Source organism: Xiphophorus hellerii, chromosome 7, assembly GCF_003331165.1.
Source record: "Xiphophorus hellerii strain 12219 chromosome 7, Xiphophorus_hellerii-4.1, whole genome shotgun sequence".
In the NCBI taxonomy this organism is placed as follows: domain Eukaryota; kingdom Metazoa; phylum Chordata; class Actinopteri; order Cyprinodontiformes; family Poeciliidae; genus Xiphophorus; species Xiphophorus hellerii.
The window spans coordinates 10,642,029-10,667,873 of record NC_045678.1 but is presented as its reverse complement, the minus strand read 5'-3'; the positions used below and the strand labels follow the sequence as shown (position 1 = coordinate 10,667,873).

General features: G+C 40.8%; 2 protein-coding genes across 8 annotated transcripts in view; one reads left to right on the top strand and one right to left on the bottom strand.

The window, feature by feature from the left end:
• The window catches only part of dachd (dachshund d), a 135,177-nt gene extending 132,060 nt beyond the window's left edge, over window positions 1-3,117 (top strand). For all 6 annotated transcript variants that reach the window (XM_032568073.1, XM_032568072.1, XM_032568071.1 and 3 more), the window contains one exon: window positions 1,453-3,117. In XM_032568073.1, coding sequence (XP_032423964.1) covers window positions 1,453-1,490 — 38 coding nt within the window. In that variant the 3' untranslated portion in view covers window positions 1,491-3,117. The remainder of the gene's footprint in view (window positions 1-1,452) is intronic.
• Window positions 3,118-15,534: 12,417 nt separating this feature from the next.
• gpr18 (G protein-coupled receptor 18) lies at window positions 15,535-23,467 on the bottom strand. Of its 2 annotated transcripts, XM_032568665.1 has the most exons (3): window positions 22,838-23,466; window positions 22,175-22,207; window positions 15,535-20,136 (listed from the first exon to the last, which is right to left on the bottom strand). In XM_032568665.1, exon 3 carries the CDS (start codon window positions 20,133-20,135, stop codon window positions 19,116-19,118), a length of 1,020 nt encoding a protein of 339 aa, XP_032424556.1. In that variant the 5' UTR covers window position 20,136; window positions 22,175-22,207; window positions 22,838-23,466; the 3' UTR covers window positions 15,535-19,115. The 2 variants fall into 2 exon arrangements, with proteins under 2 accessions (XP_032424556.1, XP_032424557.1); XM_032568666.1 differs by lacking the exon at window positions 22,175-22,207 and having other exon boundaries at window positions 22,838-23,467.
• Window positions 23,468-25,845: the final 2,378 nt, after the last annotated feature.

Here is a 25,845-nt window from a genome sequence, read left to right as displayed (position 1 = left end):
GAGGGGAGACGGGGGTGAATATGAAGGTAATAAACGTCAGACAGGCTTCGGAGCTGCGCCTAACAGATCTCTTTTTACTGTCTCGAAAAAAAGCCGGCGCTGCTCGCTCAGGCGAACACGCGGGCGAGAAGCGAGTCTGTCCGCTTGGCAGTGGCCAGAGCTCAGAGATCACATGACGGAGCCGTTTACAGTATCCACGCAGGAGACGTCGCGTTGTGACTTAAGAGCTGGATTATGCTTAAAAGAGGCGCCTTGGCAGAGCTGAAGGCCACAAACGTGTTCAGACGGCTTAGGTCGGTTTGATAATGCAGCAGGTTTCGACCGCATTCATGCTCCTTGAAGTTTTCCACATTTTGTCTCAATACAGTAAACTACTGTTGTTGTTTTTTTTTGGTTTTTCTTTAGATTTTATGTGACAGACAAATAAACTAGTGCACAATTACGGAGTGGAAGGAAAAATGAATAGTGTCCACATGTCAGTATGTAAAAAGTGTACAGATAGTTCTACTTAGTCCCTTTTTACACCAACACCCCTAAATGAAATTCATGGTAACCAACCAAAAAATATGAGTCAGACTCAAAACATTAAACAAAGTTTTGGAGGTCTCAGAGAACAATGTTAAATCAATTACCCCAAACCATTAAAAGGAATAGCAACTGATCAGGAAGAGCAACCAAGAGGCCCCTGTTAACTTTGGAGGGGCTGCAAAGATTCATGCTGAAAACCTGTAGGCACAAAAAAAAGTTGCACACTCCATAAGTCTGGCAGAGCGTCAAGAAAACAAGTCAATGTTGAAGAAAGCTATAGAAATAAAAATCCCACGGAGGACACAGCAAATGTGTAGAACAAGGTTTTCTGGACAGATGAGAACAGAATTTAACATTTTGGCCTACAGTCAAAAGTCAGAAAGGGTCGAAGAGAAACGCATGCCGCACTTTTCAGCTATTTATGTTTGAAATGTTCTGAGAACCATTCGTCGTTTCCTTTCGCTTCCAAAGTATGCGCTACCTTGTGTTGGCCTGTCACATAATGATCACAGTAAAGGATATTGAAGTGTGAAGTTTAAAGAAAAAGAAACGTTATCTAAGAATAGAATGGTCACTGTGTTCCTAATCCAGACTGAAGTCAACCTAATTCTAATTTCTACTTTTTTTTAATGTATTTAAAAGCAATAAAGTTAATTACTCCACATGATGTTTAATCACATTTGCCATGGCTGCTACCTTTATCTTCTCCCTGAATCAGCTTATGAATTCACAGTAATGCCGTTCGAATCCAAAGACTAGAGGGCAATATTTCAAAGTTGCGTTTCATCAACAATCACATCCTGAACAGTGCATTTGCGTCAGCAGATTGTTAGCTGTTGGCTAATCTTTTTGCCTCCTCTCTCTGTGTGTGTCTGTGTGCCGGGGCGTATGTGGGCGTGTGTGTGTGTGTGTTCTCTGTTCCAGATGGAAGACTGTTCCTGAAAACCGCAGTGATGTACTGATAAGGCCACGAAGAGCTGGAGGACAGAAAGATTTTATAAAAATAAAATAAACAAAACAAAAGGACTGAAAGAAAAACCCATGAAGGTTTCGGGGAAGCCCCCTAACCCAGGCCGATTTAGTTGAAGAGAGTTCAAGCTGCTCGTAGGTGGAAATGCTGTGTTCAACCCTCACCCCCACCCCAAACGCTGGAGGAGTCTGAATGTTCAACGAAGAAGTCTTTTTCACCGCGGAAGGAAAACCTGAAGTAGTTTGACGAGGCAGGTTTTGACGCGGACGGGTTCGCCGACGTTGAAGGATAAACACATATAACCGAGCACAGTTAAAAAAATAATAATAATAAAAAACAAAAATGTACCCGAGGTGCATTGTTGGTAATAACTCCTAATAAGTTCACAGCACTGAAGATTTTTTTATACTGTATCTCAGCCAGCGAGAAAGCTTTGAAATGAAAATTCGACTGAAGTTTTGTTTTTGTATTTCAAAATAAATCCCGAGAAGCTAAAAAGATGAAAAAAAAAAAAAAACATGAACATTGTGGAGAAAAGGGGGGATTAAAAAAATGTGAATCTGTCCACGCGGTCATCAAAAAGAAAGAAGACCGACGTTTGATTTTCATGTTTTCTAAATTAGATGAAAATACAATCAAGTTCCGTTTTTACCATCGTTGTATATACAAGAGCGAAATGTTAAAGATAGGAAGACTCGCATTCTGCTGAACCCCGAGAGGACTCGTAAGGTATGTGTATATAACGTTAAGAGGTATTGTGTATGCAGTAGAGCTATTAGGCAAACAATACCACCATTTATATAAACCTTTCTTGTTTTCGTTCTATCTCTGAGCCATCATCCTTTCCTATAGCTGCCATTTTCTGGTGAGAAAGCATGCAGGCATGTAAATGTTTGTCCTGGAATTATGATATTTAATAAATCCTATATTGTGCTGAACAAATAACCCGGGGCCGACTCGCCCAAGCCCGGACAATTCTAAAAACCATGATTAACGACGTTTCAGTCTCAAAAACGAAGACTTTCGCTGTTGATAGTACTGTAATCTTCGTAACAGAGGTCATGTTTCTCGGAATTTCCTGTACATTGTCGTCATGAGACACTCTTAAAATCAGCACCCCTTGTTGCTTTGTTTGTTTTTTTTCCTTTTTTTTTCCTTAAGTATCTGGTCTGATTATCATCATGTGCCAGCTTGGAATACAATCAGTTAAGGACGCTACTTTTTAAAAAGCGGATACCACTTTATTACATGGTGTTTTAACACATTTTTGTTTTAGTGTTTCATGGATATTCTGACGAAAAAAAAAAAAAAAAAGAATACTTTCCTTTCCCTAAAGACTTTTGAATTGTGGTGCTGCAACACCTGTGTATATTCTCTAGTCATAAGCTGATGTCAGTCCTTTATCTGCTAAACAATTTAGACCTTATGTGTTACAATCAAAAAGATGAGGAGGAGGAGGAGGAAGAAGAAGGGAAGCGTATCCCATTCACGATGTGTTTGTTCCTTTCTGTTCTTAATGGCGTGTCTAAGTCTGTTGTCACTGATAACTTATATAGCTTCTCGAATCATCTCTTTCATTGTACTTCAAATTCAAATAAAGTTAACATGTTGATGATAAACCATGTGAGTTAAATGGTGTTGCCTAAGACTTCCGAGGTTCTACATCATGATAATGATGACGATGCTCACCAAGAAGCACGTGGATCAATTCGACTAAGGTGGCCCAACATTATCAGGTGAATATATTTGTGTTTTTCAGATATTTACAGATAACTTTCTCTCTTTTTAGCCTCCGTTCTCTGTCTTGTCTAAGGTCTGAACGACGTGCGGTCTTCTCTTTTATAACTGCTGTTTCACACTCACTTTCCTGTTCAAGTCGGTTTAGATTAAAAAAACTATAAGCTGTTATTATCTTACCCACAATAGACAACTCTTAGCGTGTGCATTTAGCAAAAAGTCACAGTAGTGTTTCTCAGGCTAAAGCTAACAATTAGCTTGAGATGAAAATAACAAAGCAGATAAAAAAAACTATAGCTGAAAAATGCTTTACCAGTTGTAGCTTGGAAACCTTTGAACTGCTATTACATTTACATGGTCTACTAGCAGTAGTCCATAATAGTAATTCCATGTCCACGGCCCTGAGGGACATACAGAAACTGCTAGCGGAGCAACACCACAAAGACTGTTTTTTCTGTCCAAGTTTCTGGGTTGCCCCAACTCTAGGGAAGAGATGAAAACTAATTTTCTGCTCACAATCTCAAAATAGGATGATCAAACGGACAAATTATCAAGATGAAGATAGTGTTGTTGTCATAAACAAGCTTCAGATGAACAGAGAATTACATGATGCAGGGGGATTATGGATCGCACCCATTTCAATAGTTCAAACATCATCAAATATACAGTAAAATGCATTAATACGTACAGTTGAAAACATCTACACAGATGCTAATAGTCTACAGTTTTCATTATCCCTGCTCTTTAAGGTTCAACCGATCAGCGCAAACAAAATAAAGGAAGGCGCTCCTCCACTGGTTGCTTTCAAAAGCCAGCTAATACTGTGTCACTTAGCATTGCACCGACCTATTTTGGTTTCCCAAGCTGTATTTTGTTTCAGATGTCTTACATGTGCTGTGTAAAGAAATCAGCAAATAAACGAATCCACAAAGAGTGAACCACAAATACGGGGGTTCACTCAACACCTTCTCTGCTTGGTGACTCCAATACTACAGCCAAGTTTGTTGTTTCCGCAAGCTAACCGGTGGGTCTTTTAATGTGATGTAATCACAAACCTCCTCTAGCTTTTTATTATTATTATTATTATTATTATTATTATTTACTGAAGTCGTCGGCCAGTGTGAGATTCTCAAGGTGAGTAAAACGAAGACGTCCTTTGTGGCTCTGCTCAGGTTTGATATTCACTCCAAGAACAAATGTGTAACTATACATTTCTGTATAGCAGGCTACATGTAGAGCATAGGAAATTACTTTAAACCACATGTTCTTGATGTGAATCTCTGTGGAGGATATTGACTGATGCATGGTTGATTAAAAAAAAACAGAGACAAATGCTCCATTCCCAAACACCAAAAAAGGCCCAAAATGGTTAAGGATTATAACCCAACTTCTGAAACAAGTTCAGTGATCACTCACTTGGCTAACTGTGGATTAAATATGCAATTTCAGGTATAATTAAAATCTCTATAAATATATATATTTTAAAAAATCACATGTACTTTGCCTCACGTGGCCCCATTTTTCAATCTACCACCTAATAAACTTCGTTGACCACGCTCAACGGTCACGCATCAGGATATCCGCTTAAGCTGTTTTAGTTCTTGCAGTGTTTCAGGCACCTCCAACAGATTTTTTTTTTCTTTTTAATGATTAGTTATTCACAAAGTTCCTCAGTTTCACTCCGGGGACACAACGGCTTTCCACAGGGATAACTCCAGAACAGGTACCGCTCCAGAAACACACGAAGAAAAGAAATATATAAAATCGACATTGAGAGCGAATTTTCTGCTGTAAGCACTTATGAGTGAAATGTGTTGACACAGCATGTCTGGCCCGTTCCCATTTTGCATGCTTTTTAAAGCATGGCCATAACACGGCCGTAGCGATGAATAATTGACTGATTGCTGCATAATTCAGTGCTGCATTGTAAAAATTCAAGGCCTGAAATATTTCAAGCTTTTTCTTCTATTTTTTTTTTTTGTTCATTAAAAATGAGGTTAAAGTTTCAATCAACCTTGGGGAGAACAATACGACACACAGCGGGCAATCAATCACGAGGAAGCGGCGCTTCTCGTCGAGCGCGGGCCCGCGTTGGCGCTTGCAGCTCGGCCGCCGAAACTTTAGCTCACTCTGGAGTGAAAGAAACCAAAGGAACGAGGTCCACCTCATTCGTTTAATGGCTCCGTTTCTTTTTCTTTTTTTTCGGCGCAGCGACAGATTTAGTCCGCTCACCTCCAACGAGCCTGTGTGAAGTGGGCTATTACTCACATATTCTGTTTATTTCTCCGTCTGAAGCCCTTCTTCTCTTTTTTTTTTCTTTCTTTCCCTTCCTCTCGTTCCTTTCCTGCGCTGGCACGTGAAAAAGGGAGGCCCCGCAGCTACATGTTTCATATCACTGCACATTTTGTAATAAATTCAATTCAGTACAAATATGACCATGAGGCACGGAGACTTTAAATACCAAATGTGCATTATAGATGTGGTGTTGCTTTGCACTTTTGCCGTTGTGTGGAAAGGCGCATTGCTGATTACATATTCAGAACTTTAAAAAAATAATAAAATAAAAAAAACAGTTTGCACCCATGTCTTTGATTCACTTGGCTTCGCTTGGAGATGCACTCATAAAGACTGTATGTCCAGATGTGATTATTCCGCCTTCTTGTGTTTTGCTTCATGTCACACGCTGCACAATTTGTTGTTTTCTTACTCTGTTTGACAAGATGAAGGGTTTATTTAAGTGTAAACGGCACGTAGAGCCAGGAAACGTAAAATATCTTTGGATATCTTATCGATATCTAAAATGTCTTTGCTGTAACAATATATGAGGGCACTGACATAGTGGATAACAATGCTTGTAGCATCTCTGTTGACAGAAAATTGATTGGTTTCTGGAGAAAAAAACAAAATCTTTTTAAACTGGGACACGTGACGTGGGGCGTGTGGCCACTATTTAGCAATGCAGGCAAATGATTTAGAGAAATAATTAATGCGCAGAGGCGTTTCCTGCATCAGTGGCGCCCCGAACGAGCTACTCCAGCTGATTTTGTGCAAGATAAAATGCAAGTGTGAGCTTTGCCATTGTATCTGAGGCAGCAGGCACTCAACTAATGAGTCCGTTTGATAGCGCATGCATGAAGGGAATTGGAAATTTGTTCACCCCACAATGACCAAACTTTAAAAATATTTGTTTTATAATATCCGGTGGTCATGCCACACCCTTCGCTTTATTTGTTCCTTAGGCCATCTTGAGCGGCTGCCCGCATCATAAACCACTACTGTCTCTGTGGGAAAGATGGAGGAGATTTGTTGGGGGAGCGGGGAAAAACTCCAGGAGGCAGGAGGTAGTTCTTCTGACTCATCAGAAACACTCTCTCTTAAAACACCTTCTTTTTTTTTCCCCAGGATTATGAAACAAATAGAAACTGGGATTTAAGTGAAGGAGCAAGTCTGAAGGGAAAGGCTATACCACACTTCATCCTGCAGGGACCACAGGGAGCTAGGCCACTAGGGGGCCAAAGCTGTTTGTGAGCATAAAGTTTCCCTGTCTTTAGAAAAGCTTCAGGTTTTGATGGCTTTTAACCTCCAAGACTCTGAATGTTAATATATGCATCACCAGTTATAAGAAGAGCTTGTTTGCTGTGATGTTAAACAGTATTTTCTAATAATTGATGAGAAGTGGATTGAGGTGTAATTTTTAAATGAAAATGTAAATAAAAACTTCTTCTTTTTTTTTTTTTTTTTTAAATCCATACTCTTTGAACATTGTTTTATTATCGTTGAGAGACGCTTGTCTTCTTGGCTGAATGAAAACAAATTTAGACCCAAATCTGCCAGAGGCATGAATAATCTCGGGTTTAACTGGATATAGCAGAATAATGTCAACAGCCTGGCTGAGCTAATTCCATCTTCATATGCAGCGGAGTATTTTTTTTATTTATTTATTTTTTTAGTGAAAGCAGCATTTGGTGGCTCTTGATTGCTGGGTTTTGTCCCGAGTCTTTGGAGAGACATTAGGAAGGTTCAGCGTGATTGTCTGAAAGATAGGACTAATGTCGCCTAATCAGATAGACCATTATCTATTAGCAATACTACAAAACACTTTTATCTGACAAGGGCTGGGCCACATTACCTAAATTAACATTTTGCAAGCATGAACATGGAAGACCACAGAGGCGAGAGGAGGTGCCAGGACTGTGCCCTGCGCTTAGACATTCGGCAGTAATTATTAATTTATGATTGTCTCTGGTCTTAATGAAAATGAAAGCCAGGAAAGAGAACAGGGAGGGATAATGTGGCGTGAAATTGAGTTTCATTTGTACAGGGGCCACCTTTTAACTCTGCGCTTCTTAGGCGGAAATGGAGCTGGGCGCTTGCTCGTCTCTCTTTTTTCCCCCCCCTCTTTCTCTCCCTCTCTCTCTCCAGAGAGTGAATGTATTTCAGTTGTTTTTTCTCTCTCTTTTGTGATTTTTCCTCCTTTCAGTCCTTTGGTCCAAAAAGATGTTCATATCCTCTCGTCCTTTTGTGTCATTTGGGGCCAACGCCCTTTAACGTCTCTGTTTCTCTCATAAGGCCTTTTCAAAATGACATCGACCTCTTTTGTGTCTGATCGCCATGTCAACAGGTGTTGTTTTTAATGGAAATGTTTCAGTGCAGTTTTTCTTTAATGTCAACAAGTTGATGTGGGGGGGAAAAAAACAGGCTGAGACGGTTTTGGCATTAGAGGAAAATGAAACTAACCTTGATTTAGTCAAGATCCCGCTGTGTGCCACTGTCACTTTTCATGAAAGACAGAATTAGCTATAAAATGCAATTTGTTTTGACTGTTGTTGTCGGGGTAAAAAAAAAAATAAAAAAGGTGAGATGGCTGTTTATAGCTTTTCTGTGCTGGTAAAGCAGTGATAATGATTTAACTGTTCGAGTCATACAGGCGATAAATGGATCTGCAGAAACAGGTGCGATAGACCTGAGATGTCAACAATTCTGACTGGAAAAGAAAGAAGAAATCAGGACCAACCTTCTCTTCAAGCTCATTCACATGATAGATTCTCACAGGTACTAAACCAACAAAAATGTGAGATCTTTCATTTTAGGGCAATTGGTCAAGTTTGTTATTTTGTTAAATGTTTGTATCCAACGCACCAGGTTTTGCTAAACCAGTCCAAGTCGCAGTCGTAACTCGCGGGGACAGCTCAGGGTGAAGAATTATTGTTTTGCGGTTGGAAAGCCGAGTCCCCACAAAATGTCGACGTCTCCTACAGCAAGAAGACGCTCCGTCCCAAGTTCTTCCTCCGATCTGCATGTTGGTGACTGAGCGTGAATGTTGTGAGTTCAGTGGGGCGAGTGAGTTTTATAGTGCAAAATCACTTTGAGTTGTCAGCAGAACAGTGCTACGCAAGTTCAGTCCGTTTGGAAGAAGTGGGTATATTTTTACCTACATTTGCAGAAAAGTTGGTCTTGTTCCAGCTGCGGTTCCCGAAAACCTCTGCTTTGACTCACACCGAATAATTTGAAAAACTAACAGTAATGTTTAGCTTTTTTAGACTGAATGATTCGTGAGTTTTGTGATGGATAAAAATGGCTGCTCACTTCAAGCTGTATTCACCATCGCTCGCCTTGCAGTCATCGCGTTGTCTTTTCTTTGTAATCCACTGGGAGTTCGAAGCAGATCAAAACATTTTCGTGACCCGTTCTATCAAAACGTCAGACTTTTTTTTTTTTTTGTACATTTCAAGTGTAGTCTGAGCGGTTTTATGCAGAATCACTCACACGCTCACACGCATCCAAATCACCAGGGCTGGGTATATTAAGTCAATTACATTTTTACAATTGTGAGCGAGCTGGATGGTTAATTTAGTTTGACCCAGGAGCCCCCGACACTCCCTTCAGATAGCAGTGGGATGAAAAAAAAAAAAAAAAGAGTGACCACAGGCGTGAGGGAGTGTATGTCTGAGTGTGTGTGAGCCCGCTGGATTAGTCTTCATTTGGTGCTTCTGTCATGAGGGAAGGGGGGGAAGGAGATGGAGAGCTGCGTGGAAGAGCAAATAAAACGCACAGGGTCAGTGCAACACACACAAACACACGCATACACACCCCCACATGCTATTAACCTCCCCCCTCCCCACCAGCTCATCAACTTTATTTTGCAATCTTCTCTTAGAACCATTAGAATACCCTGAAGAAATGGCTTTCCAATTAAAGGGGATCTAGAAGAAGGAGTTTTTCTTTTTTCTTTTTTTTTTTCATCTCGGGCTTGTAGAGTTCTTTATTCCAATAATTTAAATTGAAATTGATTTTTCAATTTGCCCACTGACTGTTATGGGCACAGAGTGCAGGACCAAATAGAGCTTTGTTCTGAGAGTATTTCTCATGACAGAACACTACATGTAAATTTCAACAGGAAGAGTAAATAGTCTAGTTTATTTCCTCCTGCGAGAACAATCGAGCAGGAAGGGAAAGTAAGGCCTTGTGTGATTACAGAATCCAGGAACGGAGACAGGTTTTTTTTTTTTTTTTAAGGGAGGTTTGACTTAAAGCAAGTTAACCCAAAAAGTAATTGTTGTTTCTTAGTGTTTTAGAGTTCGGTCAGTTTCTATGATTCATAGGATAGACCAATCCAAAGTAGGGCTGTATCATAAGGAAAATATTACAGGGCTTTCATTTTATTTATTATTATTATTTTTATTATTATTATTATTATTATTATTATTTAAATAACAACCTGACAAGTTTGTCATCCATTAGTATTCCGCCACTTTCTTCTTACATGGATTTTCAATTGGATTCAGGTCTGTGCACTGACACAGAAAATTTGAATCTAACCCATTCTACTGTACATGGTGGTGTATATTTAGGGTCATTTTCCTGCTGGAATGTGACCTTTGACCCCTGTTTCAAGTCTTTTTCAGCCTTGAATAAGAATCTTTCCAGCATTGTCATCTGTCCAACTGCCCATCAACTCTTATCAGATACCCCTGTTGAAGAAAGACATTTCCTTTTTTTTTCTTTTTTTGTATGATGCTCCCACTATCGTTTGTCACTTTGAAGACGGTGTTTCCAGGGTGACATGCTGGTAGTGTCAACGAGATTGAAATTCAGGAAGACAACTCCGTGTCTTTATTCTTGCTATAGCTTTCAGTGCGAGTCGCAACATTGAATTGCAGTCCTTAGACATTCTTAGAAACTCCAGCATTTTCTGCAAATATTGTCAAATTTATCTAATCACAGCGCTTGCATTTATAATATGTACACAGGAGTTGGACACAGCTGAAACCAGAAGGTAACAGTTTGGAGAGAAAAGCCTGATATGCTCAGAAAATGTCACATGTCTCCAAAAAGAGTCAGATGCTGAATCCCAGGAAAATGTAATTTAGTTCTAATGTGTCCTAGACAGACAGGCCTAATTCACTTTATACTTGAAAAATATAATTAAAAACCATTTATCCTTTTTTCCTTTATATTCAAAATTAGGGACCACTTTGTGTTGATCACTCACACTAAGTTTCCAGCAATTGATCTTGATCCTGCTTGTATTTAAGCTCAGGCAAACGTACAGAGTCTGTGGCTGCACCAGCTTCCAAATGAACATTCACCGCCACGACGGTCAGCCTGCTCTTCCTGAGCGTGCTCCGAAAGCCGCGCGGATTCCACTCGAGCTGTTTTACAGATGCGTCTCAGGAATCCGAGGCCGTTCTTCTGTGGACGAATGGTTCTGTCTTTGGCTCCTGACAGCTGCGCGGGCTTGTTGTTCCCTCTCTCCTGAGTTGTTTTAATAAAGTTGTGCTGCAGGACTGCTGAGGGAAGATTAATGGACGCACAGGAAGTGTGGCAGTTGTGAGAGGATGCAGGACAGAGCGGGCCAGCAGCCATCTGTTCCCTCTCCTTTACAGCTCTCTTAATGGAGAAGCAAACCAAACAACATGGATCTGAGCCCTGCAGACACACACACGCGCGCAGACACGCGCGCGCACACGTTTGATAGTGCACACGGCTAAACACAAAACATCATTTCATGTGACAGAGATGAGAGGTAGGCTTTTGTCATTGTATTCCCTCTTGTTGGATGTGCTGTCGTGTGTGTGTGCGCGTGCTTTTTCTTTCTTTTTTTTTCCCCTCTACCTTTCAGCGAAATAAAGTTGGGTGTGAGCCACGGCTGTGAGATTTAGATGAAAGACACAGCCTGGATGGAACGTGATTAAGAGATATGTTCTTGAGGCAAAACAGGACTTGGCGTTCGCTGAGACAAAACCTAATCAAATTAAAGCAAAACACGGCCATTGTTGGTGGAGTGTGCGCGCCGCCTGTGTCACGATTGAAATGAAACAGCGTAAAATAGATATGGGCTGGTGTCTGCGCAAGATCACCGTCCGCCTGGTTTATTCAGATCTACACACAGCGACTGACTAATGATGGTCTGTGCCCAATGATGCCTAAAGCACTTTATAGAGCTGTCTGGGTTATAAAAGATGTTTACTATGATGGAACTGAATGGCTCACTGAAAGAGTATTATTGTTTACAAGTTATTGTTTCAGATTAATCCAGCAGAACGGTTAATGGCTCTTATTCGCGGGACACGCTGACCCCCGAAGTGCCAAAGCCACAAACCCCAATCATCGATCAACTAAATTTTAAGATGTTGGCTCATGTGATGTTTAAAACAGTATAAACCACTTCTATTATGATCCATTGTTCGTTTTTGTTTTAGTTTTGTTGTTACCTATTTGCTTTTATACTCTTTGCAAGCCATTTTAAAATGATTCATCTTACTTTCTCACCAAGTGTTTTTTTTTTTTTTTACATTCACAGTTTTAAATGAGATTCTATTGCTACTGAGATTTGAGTTGATGTTTTCAGCATTTTTCTGTATGAAGGTTTTGCAGTTTTTCTTTCTTGTTTTCATTGTAAAGCGTTTCTGCTTTGGTTAAGGTGTTTGCTCTGCCCGTCAGGATGACTCGTTTCCAGCCTTCTAAGTGGGTTTCCGCTCCACGCTTACATTCACGTATTTGTCGTGAATCCAACAGTCCGACTGTTTCTCATTTCGTTTGTTTCCAACAAACACCAGCCGTGTCACTTTAAATGACAACATGCATCTTCTCCCCTCCACCCCCTTTTTTTTTTGTTTTTATCCTCTAGTGAAGACATCTGTACGACATGATGAAGTTTCCTCTCTGAGTAACGGTCCTGTAATTGAGCTCCAGCAGAGCAGACGTGACGTGCACACAGAGGACGCGAGGAGGCCTCCCTCGTCCCTCCATCCATTCCTGTTTCTCCCCTCCCTTCCTCTCTTCCTCCAAAACACAAGCAGACACACTCAACCCCGGCTTGAAAACCGTATGCTTATATTTATCCCAGACACACGCGCAACGGTTCATCTCTGTCTCTGTTTACGTGAACATCAGCTGAAGCAAGCGCATCAGTTAGTCAGCGGCCGTTGAATTCCCCCACCCACCAAATCGGCGTGTGGTCTCACCACTAAAGAGAGACACCAGCTTTCCGCCCTGAAAGAGACCACCTCTATTAGCCGCTTTGGCTTTAATCACATCTTCGCCCGTCCTGCGACGTCGCGTCTTCATCCGGCTCCCGTCGCCGTACGGCGGATCATGGAGGAACTAAAGTGAGAGCGGATTAAATATTAACACAACTTGACACGGTCCCCCGCTGGAGCTCCTACTCCACTTCACAGGACACAATTAAAACATCCCCACGTGCGTCGAACGCAACGCTGTGGAGAACGTGCCACTATAAAGACTTAAAATAAATCTGATCTATGGAGAACATGACAAGGAGGAGGCCAAGGCTTCCATGCAGGCACTTAGTTGAACAGAGAGTTGAGTGAGAGGGGCTGAGGGGGAGATACACACACACACAGAGAAAGAGAGAGAGAAAGGAGGGCCTTACATTATTTATATGTACTAATGGTGGCTGGCTGCGTGTGAATCAGCAGCACAAGGATCTGCTGAAAAAGAGGCGCAGTCGTAATCAAGGCCATACATTTCCTCTATTTTCCTCTCCTCCGCTGAATGCGGGGTCAACCAGAGTCAGTTTGGCTGCATTTAAAACCCTTGATGTAGATTATCACCTTTTAATGGAGACACACCGCAGAGTGGAAGGAGACTGCCTCTGAAGAATATGCGCAGTGGAGGAATACTTAACACCCCTGTAAGATACCGCCGTGAACAGATAACACAGATAAAAACAATAGCTCATGTGCTTAACCTAGTTTTGTCCACAAAAGGAATCCATTAGTCTCATTGCAGAGCCCTTAAGCTCGGCATCACAAGAGACGGTGTGTGTGTGTGTGTGTGTGTGTTGGGGAGAGTATGGAGGGGGAGTCACACTGCTGCAAAGCTACATTCACACACATGTGCCTCTCATTTCCTATGGCAGTCCAGGAGTATCCTTCAACATCCTATTGTAAAGTTTACCAGGGGAGAGGTTGGGCGTATTAAAGTGCCCTGGAGAGAAACACTAAATGATGTAAATGCAGGCAGCTGCAGGCTGCCAACGCCGCGTATACAGTAGATGAGAGGTCCCAGCCGAGGCTGGACGTGTACTGTATCTATATAACATTATAGGCTCCCTTTCATGTCCTTGTGGTCCCTAATGGGAACAGCATGAAGTGTGATGGTATGGGAACACGGTGGGGGGAACAGGGCTTCAAACGGGACGGCAGTGAGCTTCGGTTTGGGTGTAAAAAGATGTAAAGGGTTTAACGACGCCGTTGCAGACGTTTCGCGTCCCCTATGACTGACAATAATCAGGGTGATGCTGGTGCAAGTAATCAGTTAAAAAAAACATATTGCGAAAGCATTCATACAGCTAGAACATTTTCACATTTTTGCATCATTTCCAAATATAAACGTCAGAGCATTGTAGTAGGATGTTGTGAAACTTAAAGTAGGACGTCGTTTTTTGAAGTAGAAGGAAGAGGATGTGTAGTTTTCCTAAATGTTTTATAAATAAAATGTTTAAAGTGCATTTGTATTCAGCCCCTTTACTCTGATGCCACTGAATAAAAGACAGTCAGATGTTACTTATTTAGCAAACAGAGGCATGCTAGAGGACTTTATTGAACATAACAGATGATACCTTTAAATAACAATCCAGTTCAACAAGCTGACTTCAGAAATCCCTTTAATTAATATAGTCCACAAGTGTGTAATTCAGTCCCAGTATAAATCCAACTGTTCTGCGAAGGCCTCAGAGTTTTGTTAGAGAATATTAGAGGACAAACAGCATCATGAAAAGCAAGGAGTCACAGACAGATCAGGGAGAGAGTTGTGGAGAGATCCAAAGCACAGTTTGGTTATAAGGTAGCATGCCTATCTCTGAGCAGCCTTTCAACTGCAAACCTTCTGAGAACTGGTCATTTTCCTAAATCAGAAAGATTGCAACTTATCCAAAAAGCAGCCAAGAGGGCTATTGTGACTCTGGAAGAGCTACAGAGATTCATAGCTCATGTCGGAGAATCTGTAGACCTGACTGCTTCTAGTGTGCTCCACAAATCTGGTACGAAACAGTGACAAGGAAAAAGCCATTTCTAAAAGAAATACATAAAAACATCCCCTTTTGCAGATATTTGACAATTCATGTATGTTGCTCTGGTCAGACACGACCAAAGTGCAATTTCTCACCCGACACTGAAGTGCCCAACTCCATATGCAAATTACCCTCTGCCCCCCCCCATTGGAAAACATGGTGGTGGCAGCATGTTGGGGAATGCTTTTCTTTGGAATAGACTGTGAAGCAGGTCAGAGCATGATAGGAAGATGGATGGAGATAAATACCAGAAAACCATAGAAGAAAAGCTGATAGAAGTGGAAAACTAAAACTTGAGTGTTGTAGATGTTCACCTTCCTGTCACAGTCTAAACCTCAATCCAACAAGGAATGTATGGCTAGGCTTGAAAATCGTTGTTCTCAATCAGACTGAGCTTAAGCTATTAAATCAGTCCCTAGATGTCTAAAGCTATTAGAAACAAATGCAGCTGGATCTGCTGCCAAAATAGTTGAAAGCCAAGTCTCATTTCCTTCCTGACTTGTGTTGGTCTATAGAATAAAATCTTGTTCAAATGCAGTGAATTTTGTTGTTGCGTTCTGTGAAAAAGCGGGGGGAAAGCTCAATGAGTCTGAATACTTTCACAAGGCGCTGTATGTGTAAATAGGAGAAAAGAAATCCTGCGGAAATAATCACTGGGAGCTGTTTACCTCTTCTTCAGAAACTCTAAAGGGGGTCATTTGTCCCAAGTCTGTTTCCACAGTCAGGCTACAGCGGAGCACAAATAAACACAGGAGACGCAAACTCTTGTGAAAACACTTTTAATCAAGATCAAGATAAATAGCCTAACAAAGTCGGATTCGGAAAACAAATGCGGCAGAACTGCCTCTGATCATCATTTGATGGTGCGCTGACACGCAAACTCTATTAAGCTGTCTTCAAATATGCAAAAATGATATGATTTTACAATGATTACATATTCACTTCCCCAGCTGGCTGGCTCCGAGCGTCTCCATTTGTCATCGACTATTGTGTCCAATTATATGATTAGCTTTGAACACTCCAGCACTTCGAGAGCTCTCGTGTGTTCCGCCGCGCAGAGCGATTCACAAACAAAGTCATTACAACATGTATTCACACATATCAAATAACAAAACAGATGGCCACTGCGCCTGCCGCCTGATTTGTTTTCCACACGAGTGGTGGGAAAAAAAAAAAAAAAAAGAGTATTTTGTGTGAGCTGTGTTTAATGCTGACTGTTTTTTTTTTTTTTTTTTTTTTATTCCCAAAGAAGAGCAGCTGGCTGTCGCGCTGTGAGATCAGTTCCTATGAAAGACAATCTTGTTTTCATTAATTTCTCTACAACAAAGGCACTTGTTGGGAAGATTTAGAATTACAGCGGGTAAAGCTTCCGGATAATTCATCACAGGGACTTGACAGGAAACTTAATTGTTTTAAATGCCAGTTGCTTTGAGCAGCGTGGATGTTTTTTTCTCTCTTTTATGTCTAACAGGTGGGACAGATAGACGACCCTCTGATGTTTCCTTCAACCTTTGACTCACGAGCTATAAATCCACCGGTAGTCCACTAGCCAATAAAACTATCACCATATGATGGAGTGCAGGTGCCAATATTGCATGCGAAATGGAAATCCCGCTGTCTGCCTTCTCTTGTTTAGCACAATGTAAATCTATCCCCCTTATATCGGACAGAGCGGCCTCGTCTTCGCCTGCGACTACTGTAAAAGTCAGCCAAATGTCTCCCAGAGACCCAGAGAATGCAGACAGGGTGTAGCTACTGTAAAGACAATGGCGTACACACTCAGAAAAACATCCATTAAACCAGAATCTTTTGCCAGATTGAGCAGTAGTTTGGTTTTTATTTACTATTTCACACTGATCAGTCACTTCTGAGTACTGCTGGTGCTTCAGTTTTTCTTTTGGTGTTTGTTTTTTTTTTCCACTGTTGTGCCTTCACAGTTCTTATGTTTGCAATTTTGAAATTTAATCAGATTTCTGTAACAAATACCTTACTCGTTTTAAAGGTCTATCCTTTAATGTTATTGAAAACAAAAGCAATTCTCAGAGTGATGTGCCCCCTTATTTTGTCTCATTTAAAATATCCTAAGCTAAAAAAAAAATTTTATATTCATGGGACACAACACCTTATTACTCCCAAGAAGACATTTAATAACCACTTTTGTAATGCTGTCTTTCTGACTGCCTGTTAGTTTCCCTCTGATCTCACTGTTCTACAAACTCACTGCCACATGTTACATGTTTACTGTAGGTTAGGGAAGATTTACAAGAATATTTTCACAAACTTCCATTAAAAAAACCTGAACCGTCCCTTAAGCGAAATGAAGAAATGAACAAATGCGTAATGGAAAGCACATGTTCAGTCAGCGGTAACACATGGGTGTAAGGTGGGGGGCCTGAAGAGGCACAGGAACAAAATGACCTGCAGCCAGTGTTTAAGGTGTTTGAAGTTATCCAGTGTTGTTCAGTTTATTGTTAACTATTTAACTGGGAGTGTTTGGAAAATGCTATTGTTCCTGACAATTTCTAGTGTTTACTTTTTTTTTCAAAGTTATGTTTTGCTGTTTTCTAAACTTCTATTGCTTCGTTTCAAAAACTTTATTTTAGACATGTTTTGCGTGTGCTTTCAGATGTGCGGGGCGTTCTATTTTGTTCTTACAGCTGATGAAGTTCAGGGGTACTTTCTGAAATTTCATCATGCACACTTCTGTCTTTTTAAACTAAATTATGTTTTAGTTTCCAAATTACTGACATTTCCCTAAAAACTCCAAACATAACGACGAACTTCAGTTTGAGTTTTTATTTGCAGAATACGACAAAAAGTCCAAATAAGAAATATGCTGTTTTCAAAACTTTTTTTTCTTTTGAAAACAAGATAATACTTGAGTTTTAGCTCAAGAAGATTTCAGAAATCAACATTTGGACCACCAGGTTTTCATAATGCTTTTTGTTCAGGTGATGCCTTGTTAGGCACCTCATTAAGAAGAGTGGGAATGGAATGTAGGTTTACTGATTTCAGAAATATATTGTTGTTGTCACCAAGTTTTACTACAGAGAGCATATACTGAGAGTTATTCTGTTTTGAGGGTTCTTTTTATAGCATATATTTTGGATGTTCAACATAGATGGACTCCTTGCATGTTTGAAGTTGGTGCAACAACTCCCAACACTTAAAATGTTGATTTTGGTGTTGCCTGCAAGCCTCTTCTGCCCCCTATTCTGCTCTGACTTCAGTATTTTTACGAGAGAGACATTTTGAATAAAATGCCTCTCTCACCTGCTGCAGAAATCTGAAACTGAAACATCCATGTGCTGAAAAAGGTTTTCTGTTTAAAGGTTAAGGTTGCAGTAAATCTTGTAAATAGCCTCTCTGACATCTCTCGAGCATGTTACTGTAAATGCACTCCAAGCAACTAAATCATTTAACACCTAATCAATACTTTTCACATTGCACCCATAAACACGCTTTAGTCAGATTCCTGGTGGAGGAAGCCATTATGACTGTTGTTAACTGGAAAACGGATGTACTAATGTTTTTTTATGAATCTAAATGAATGAAAGGTAAATATTTTGCGGCGACGCAACAGAGACAAAATTATTTTGCCGTCAACTCTGCAAAAGTTTTTAAAAGCACTTTGTGTGTGTGTGTTGCTCTGGCAGGTGGATAGCGTCTAAGCTGTGCCATGCTGCCATCACCTGGTCGGTTCATTTAAAGCAACCTTCGCAGCAACCTTTACTGTCAGTGCTGGGTGTTGAAATTGCCTCCTGTCTCAAGTGGTCGATCTTAAACTCAACAAACATGAAATGGCAGAAGTCAAACACGTGCGGTGTATTTGCAAAGCAGACAGGTGACATCACACATCACTCATGGCTTAAATTTGCTCACTCCGCCTTCGCAGAGCTGAGAGGCTGAAGAGGAAGGACCTGTTAAATGTGGTGCAGCAACCGAGCGGCAACCTTTAACAACCCCGCCGCTGCTTCCTGTGGAACATGTCAGACCCTCTTTTCATGATGCTTTCTTGAGGTTTCTGATGCTTGTGCACAACTATGCTTTGTTTTAAACAGTTACATTTTCACCTGAACACGTCACACCTGTGCCGCATATGCTTTCTTTAGCAGAGAGAGAAAAAAAAAAAGGCATGGAAACAACTCAAGTCTCATGGGTGAGTCAATCAGCTCTGAACACAGATGTTTTCGCCACAACAGCAGCCCTTCCATACTGTGAGTGTAAATTGCACTCGGGAAAATTAATTGCAGTTTCTTGATCCTTCAGGTAATTATACATAAACAGTACACGGTGATGCATCTAGTGTGCATATTGTTGGTACAGTATCTGTGCCACGGACTTTCATATCATCGCGCTGGTTAGGTTGCTCAGCGACTTGACGCTTCCTGTGTGCGTGTGCCGGCTCTTTCGCCTGACGCTTCGCAGGTAGTTCCTGTACAGGATCACGCTGATCACCCTGTCCTGGAACTGCTTGGAGACGATGTAGTACAAGATGATGTCCAAGACCGTGCTCAGATTCATCAGGAAAGTGGTGAAGACGGCCCACGTGTTGAAGCCGCCGTCTTCGTCGTTTCCCAACAAGCGCAGCACCAGACAGATGTGGAACGGCACGAAGCACACCAGCACCTGCACGATGAGCGTGATGATGATCCGGATGGACTTCTCCTTCACCTTTGGCTTCAGTTTGGAGGTGCGTCCATGGATTAGGTTGTCCACAATGACGACATAGCAGCCAATCATTATGCAGATGGGGACCAGGAAGAAGAAGATGAGTCTAACGAAGTTGACCGCATTCTCGCGGCGCATGTAGATGATGTCTTGCATCTTGATGCAGGTAGTGTAATTGGAGATGCGATCGGGGTCATCCTGAGAGAAGAGTAGGGGCACGCTGCTGCCCAGAGTCATGATCCACACCCCCAAGGAGCCCACCACAGCCTTTGGGACGTTTCTCAGCTCCTTGCCATGTTTCGGCTGAACAATGGCCATGTAGCGGTCAGTGCTGATCAGAGCGAACAGCCACAGGGCCATGCAGGGGTAGAAGATGGTTAGAGCTGCTGTGATCCGGCAGAAAATGTCTCCAAAGGGCCAATAGTCCTGATGGAAGTAAACCATCCTGAAGGGCAGGAGCAAAATGTAGGTGAGGTCCACGAGCGCCACGTTGATCATATAGGTGGTGACCGAGTTTCTCTTCTTGGTGGTCAAGGCAAAAACCCACAAGGCAGTGAGGTTCACTATCACTCCTATGACGAAGATGAAGCTGTAGAAGACCAGGCCGACTATGCGATACTCGACTGGGCCCTGCTCCGTCTTCATTGTCAGAGGATCCACAGACATGTTGGAGGAGTTTAGATCCACATTCATGCTGAAAAAAATATATATATATATGAAGGAAGATATAGGTGTTCATTTTCATCAAGATACCTCTAGATTTAAAGATTCAGTCACAGAGTTTCACCAGAAACACGGCAGCATTTTAACATCTGGGTTGAAAACCAGATTTGGAGCTAAAAGGAAATAGCTGGGAACCTTGTAACAAGTACATCAACTTTAAATGAATATGTAAACAAATATTTTATATATTTTAGAAAAATAATACAAAAACTAAACATTTAACGAAAGCTATCTAAAACAATACATTCTAAAAATTTATATCAGCCACGTGTTTTAATGACCATGACCTTTTACGGGTTTAGTGAAGTAATAAGTAACAGTAAAATAAAGGTCTGATTATATTAATAAGCTGACACCTAAACAAGGAGAGTGTAGCAATTTTAAAAATGTTTCTCAGTATAAAATAAATCAATCTGAAACAGTTCATATCTTTGAAATAAAACACTAGTTGACGCATATTGAGGGTTCATGCTTGCAAGAGGCTGTAGTGAAGCATGTTGCTGTTTCCTCAGCCAAACAACATCAGTTTTATTTCGCTGGCGACTGTATCAATCCGCCTGGTCAGTCTGTTGCAAGTCCACCGAGAGCTGTTTGGAAATTATCCCAGTAGACTCATTATCAGCTGGCTGGGGCAAATTAATACAGTCGGCAGCACTGTAATGGCGTTGTTCTGCTGAGAGAACATAAAATGCCCAATATAGAGTTAAATCCTACAGATGTATTTCTATTCAGCTTGAATTGTTTTATAATGCCTATTATCAGCTAAGCCAAGGACCCTGTTGACTAGCTGTTTGACATCCTCTCCAGGTTTTTGTTGAGGCAAATTTATTTCTTTTTAGCACTGGTAAGGAACTGTTATTGGCCATAGTTACACAGAACTTTGCTTCAAAAAATCTGGACCTTTCCTTTAAGAGCAGACTGTATTCTTTTCAGTAGAAATTCCTGATCAGGGCTTTGTAGCAACAGAAAACACAGGGTGCAAACACCAAGTTTGTAAACTCCCTCTACATGCAGCTTTTTTGGGCAAACGCAGACATTTTAAAGAATAGTTTCTAAAGCGTGAAGGCATCTATCTTGCTTTGAATTGATTCTGTTTCTGCTAACCAAAGAAATAATTCTGTATGACTGAGATAAAAGGGCAACATGGGCATCAAATCTTTCAGATGAATCTATAGCCTAGCACTACTTCGGCCATGCGTAGGAACTTCTTGTTATGAGACCCACAGAGGCCTACTTTGCACCTGCCTGTGCTAGAAACCAGAACAATAACGGAGCTATTTTTAAGGTTTTTGTACTTCACATGTGTCTCTCTCTCTTGTGATTCTGTTGATATTGTCCTTGTTTTTTTCCCTCACGCACCCAAAATCCTATTAATTCTAACATTGTTGATATTGACTTGTATCGCCAAGAACAGGTGAAGTATACAAATTAGAGTGGTTTTGTTTTCAACCCTGAAGGCCTTGTAACACTATTATTTGTGAAGTGAAGGGGGAAAAACTGTCTATATAGACAAAAATATTCAGAGGGGTGGCAAGTTTATTTTTTTAATAAACAAGCAAATAGTGTATAGTATAATATGCATGTATAAAAAGCCCTTGCAGTTTCTTATTAACCAGATCTTATTTTAGATGGATCAGAACTTTCCTGTGGTTACTGATGCCTTCGGAAATAATAAACACTGAGTCACTGTTTATTAAAAAAAGGAGAGCAGTGAACTTCTTATGTTCTCAGGTTCAAATGAGAAAATGCTGATTTTAGAGCTTCAGGTCAGTTTGGACGGGGACAGTATTTAGATTATTTACAATGTACATTCACATAAATATGTTTGTTAATAATAATCTTTGTTGAGTGGTCGTTAAATCTGACAGAGAATTTGTTCGGCTAAAGATTAAGAGTGATGTCAAGAGGGTCTTCCTCAGTCAGAGACTTCAGCTTCATCAACTAAGACAATTAACTAAAAATACCAGTTGAAACAAAGAAAAAGAAGAAGAAAAGGGATTTCAACTTACATATGTTGGCGTTAGATATCAAATTGGTCAAATCTACGAAACAAATTTGAAAGAAAAAAGTTAATAAGACATTTTCTCTCTGAGTTTGGTCAGTGTTAATCTTATGGAGGAACTAAAAAAGGAAAAAAAAGTCCCACAGTGATTGAAATAGAAAGTTGCCACCCCTAAATATGGAAATTCTGTGGGATTTTTTTTTTTTTTAGATTTGCGGAACATGACCGTCAGTCCTTATAATTATTTTCATATACTGTAAGAAAAACTACCACTAACTACAACAAAACTTTAATTAGAAAACAAATTAACCAAAATACAAAGAAAACAAACAAACACACAGATTCACTTTAGCTATGAGTACCAAAGACTCAGGAAAGTCTGTTGACAACTTTGACCTTTGTTGTCCCCTCTTTCTACTCTCTTTGGTCCTTTTTTTGAATTGAACTACACAATTTATATGGCCTGATACTAAATAACAAGTGATGAAAAGGCGAGAGAATTACGGATGTACGCATAAAACCACGTGTAGTTTAAATCTGCAAGAGGAGACACATTGAGGATGCACTATAAACTACATCTGCCATTAATCTGCCCCATCATCAACCTAAATGTGGACAAAATCAGCAAGACCGAGGCCACCTGGGCAAAAAAAAAAAAGCCTGAACTTACCGCGTGAATCAAACAAACATCCTGACAAGTTCACCCCAACAGGTTTGTGAAGCGAAAGTGATTCTTTTTATCGAAATGTCTCAACTGTTACAGTCAAAACAGGGAAGTGAGTGCGTCTGTCAGATGTGAGTGCAGGGGTGGCGAGACTGCACGCTGTGTAAAGCCCCTCATCACTTCCTGTGTGCTCTAGCCTCTGCACTTTTACATTCTCTTTTACAGTACGAGCGTGGTCGGAACAGAGAATAAGAAGAAAAAAAACACACACACACACAGAGGTAGAGAGGCTGCAGCTTTTCCACAGCACGCAATTACACCCCCTTAAAGAAAATGATGTGCCATTAGAAGTGGGAGTGTGTTTGGCAGGCAGAGAGATGGCAGATTTAGGGCGAGTTATTGATTGGAAAAGTGGGGTCTGTCACAGCACATTAGTTCTCAGGGGAGTAATCCACAGCAGGTTGCTGCGAGAAGCATCTGCTGCCGGAGAGAAGTAATTAAAAACAGGATGTTGAGGCAGTTGCCATATAAACAGGAAATAAGACGGTGGTAATAGACACTTCACGCTGATGCTGTGAGATGGTTTTACATCGCGTCGACTTAATGGATGCAGAGCGCATACTTCAGGTGAAACGCTCAAGGTCAGCGCGCGCCAGGATTGAATGCAGATTAATGCGCGTGATTAATTTGAGTTTCGACGGCTAACAGCCATAAATTAGGACGTTTGGCCCAAAAGAACATTGAGCAATAAAATCACTTCTTTCCCCCCCTCCGCTCTGACAGTTACTTTCAATTCCCGTTATTAGTTCATGTGAAATAAACCATGCAAGTTAAGGACGACTTCCTGTTTTTGTTTGTTTTCTGTATGCGGCTACTGTAGTATGTGACCTCAATGTATGTGACCTCAATGCGATGCGACCTACATCAGAAATCAGACGCGTCCCCCGAACTTCTCAAAATTGAGACCGCAGCACACAAACTTCGTCGCTGAATTTCAAGAGCAGCGCTTGTACCATTCAGTCTAATTCTTATTCCTGGGAAATAATTATCCATCGACTCGTCCTCTTGATGCGTCTCAAAAAATCTCGGAGCAGATGGTGCTTGGCGTTCATTGCAATATGTTGTTATGACAACAGTCTGTGTGATGTTTTCCTCTCTTTGATACTTGTCATGTTGCCTCACTAAGTCTCCCACTCCTCACAAAATGCTCCTGTAAATTATTCCTATACTACGCGACACGCGTGCGTGTGTGTGTGTGTGCGTGTGTGTGTGTGTGGGGGTGTGTGTGTGTGTGTGCGCAGATGTAGTTATTCAGTCAGTAAAGGTAGATACAGGTGTTTACTGGAAGCTCGTTTTTTATCATCACCTTTTTAACCTGTTGTACACTGTCCTCTAGAGGCTGACGTGAAGTATTACACCTTTTATCTGCCTAATAAGATGATCAGTGTCTCATTCTCGTTTCTTTGAATCCTTCTTTACTGTTACTACTTGGTATTTTCTTTATTATGTAAATATGTTGGTTGAGTTTATATTTACAGTGCTTAACAACGTGCAAAAGCATTCAAAATGAATTCAGTTATTGTATGTTTTTTAGAAGATAAAAATCGAATCTTTAGTTGGCGAACATTTATCCAACAGGGGAAATATTCCATGTTAAGAAAGAAAAATTAAACAGAATTGTTGGTGGGGAAAGTGTTGGCACTATTTTCTTTTATCGGTTTGTATGACCATATTCTGGCACTATTACGCTCTGTGTTTCTCTGAATCATTGGACCGTACAAACAGAGATTATCCATCATACTCTGTCCTCTCTCATGCACTCTCCTCTTCAGCTCAAACCAACAGCTTTTCTTTGGGATTAAGGTGAAATTGTGAGGATTTGGGTTTCCTGTGTGTTTGTTTTAGGTTTCTGTGTTCAGTTGAGTCTCTGTGTTGTCCTGTCTACACCTTGATTGCTCCCAGCTGTGCCTCGTGTTCCCTGATTACCCTCTGTGTTTTTAAATCCACCTGTGTCTCTTGGGTCCTCGTCTATTCTGTCGTTTGTCTGTACTGTCTCCTGTCTATTGTCAATGGCAGTTGCTACTAGTGTGAGAGCTTTTGCTGTTAGTCACCTGTGCTGCCTGGAGATCTGTTTTTTCATCATTAAACCATCATTTACTCAACAATCTGGATCCACTGCATCTACCTCCTCATTCCACCACCACATATCATGGCAGAAACAATCAATGTTGATTTTGTTTGGTGAATTATTTCTGTTTATTTAGCCATATGTTAGTTTATCCTTCTAAAAAAGATTAATATTGACCTATTTTCATTTATTTATCGCCATGGATAAAGACCAGGACTGTTAAAGGAGAAACAACATCACAAATCCGCCTCTGTACTTACAGTGACAATTAGGTTGTCTTTCACATATTCACATTTCTTTTTTTTTTTTTTTTTTACGCCAGACCCACTCGGAGGGAATGTGCTTTGCTCAGGTGACACCAAGGTTACAAAACATCAACGTTCATGGTGAACTTCCAGCAGAGTTTTGGGATATATTTCCATTTCTGCCTGAAGAGCAGAAAGTACTTTCTTTGCTTTTATACTTCCCTAAACTCCTGATCTCTAGAGGGAGTCTAGTGGTTATTAAATAAATAAATAATTTGCAATGAATTTGACTTGTTTTGCAAAGTGCCTCCGGGTAGCAACTGCTGAGTTAATAAACGACTGAAATGAATTTATTCTTTGTCTTAGTGGCTCATTAGCTTCTGTCTCCTTGTCACATATGTCATTTTTTCCTCTGATGTCATGTATTAGCTCTTTGGATGCAATGGGAAATTTGCTTCTGTAAACTGAATCATTTTTGCCCTTTCTTATTCGTAATTTGAACCACGAGACGGAAGAAAAGCATGCTCATTGCCCAGGCCCACAGCCTGGGGGCGGGGAGGGAGTTGGTTCTGATTCGGTGTTGCAGTAAAAAGTCGATGGCAAATATTTCTAAGGAATATCTCAAATCTAAAATACTTGAA

Excerpts from the sequence above, each read along its gene's own strand:
- gpr18 (XM_032568666.1), bottom strand. The coding sequence starts at position 20,135 with ATGAATGTGGATCTAAACTCCTCCAACATGTCTGTGGATCCTCTGACA.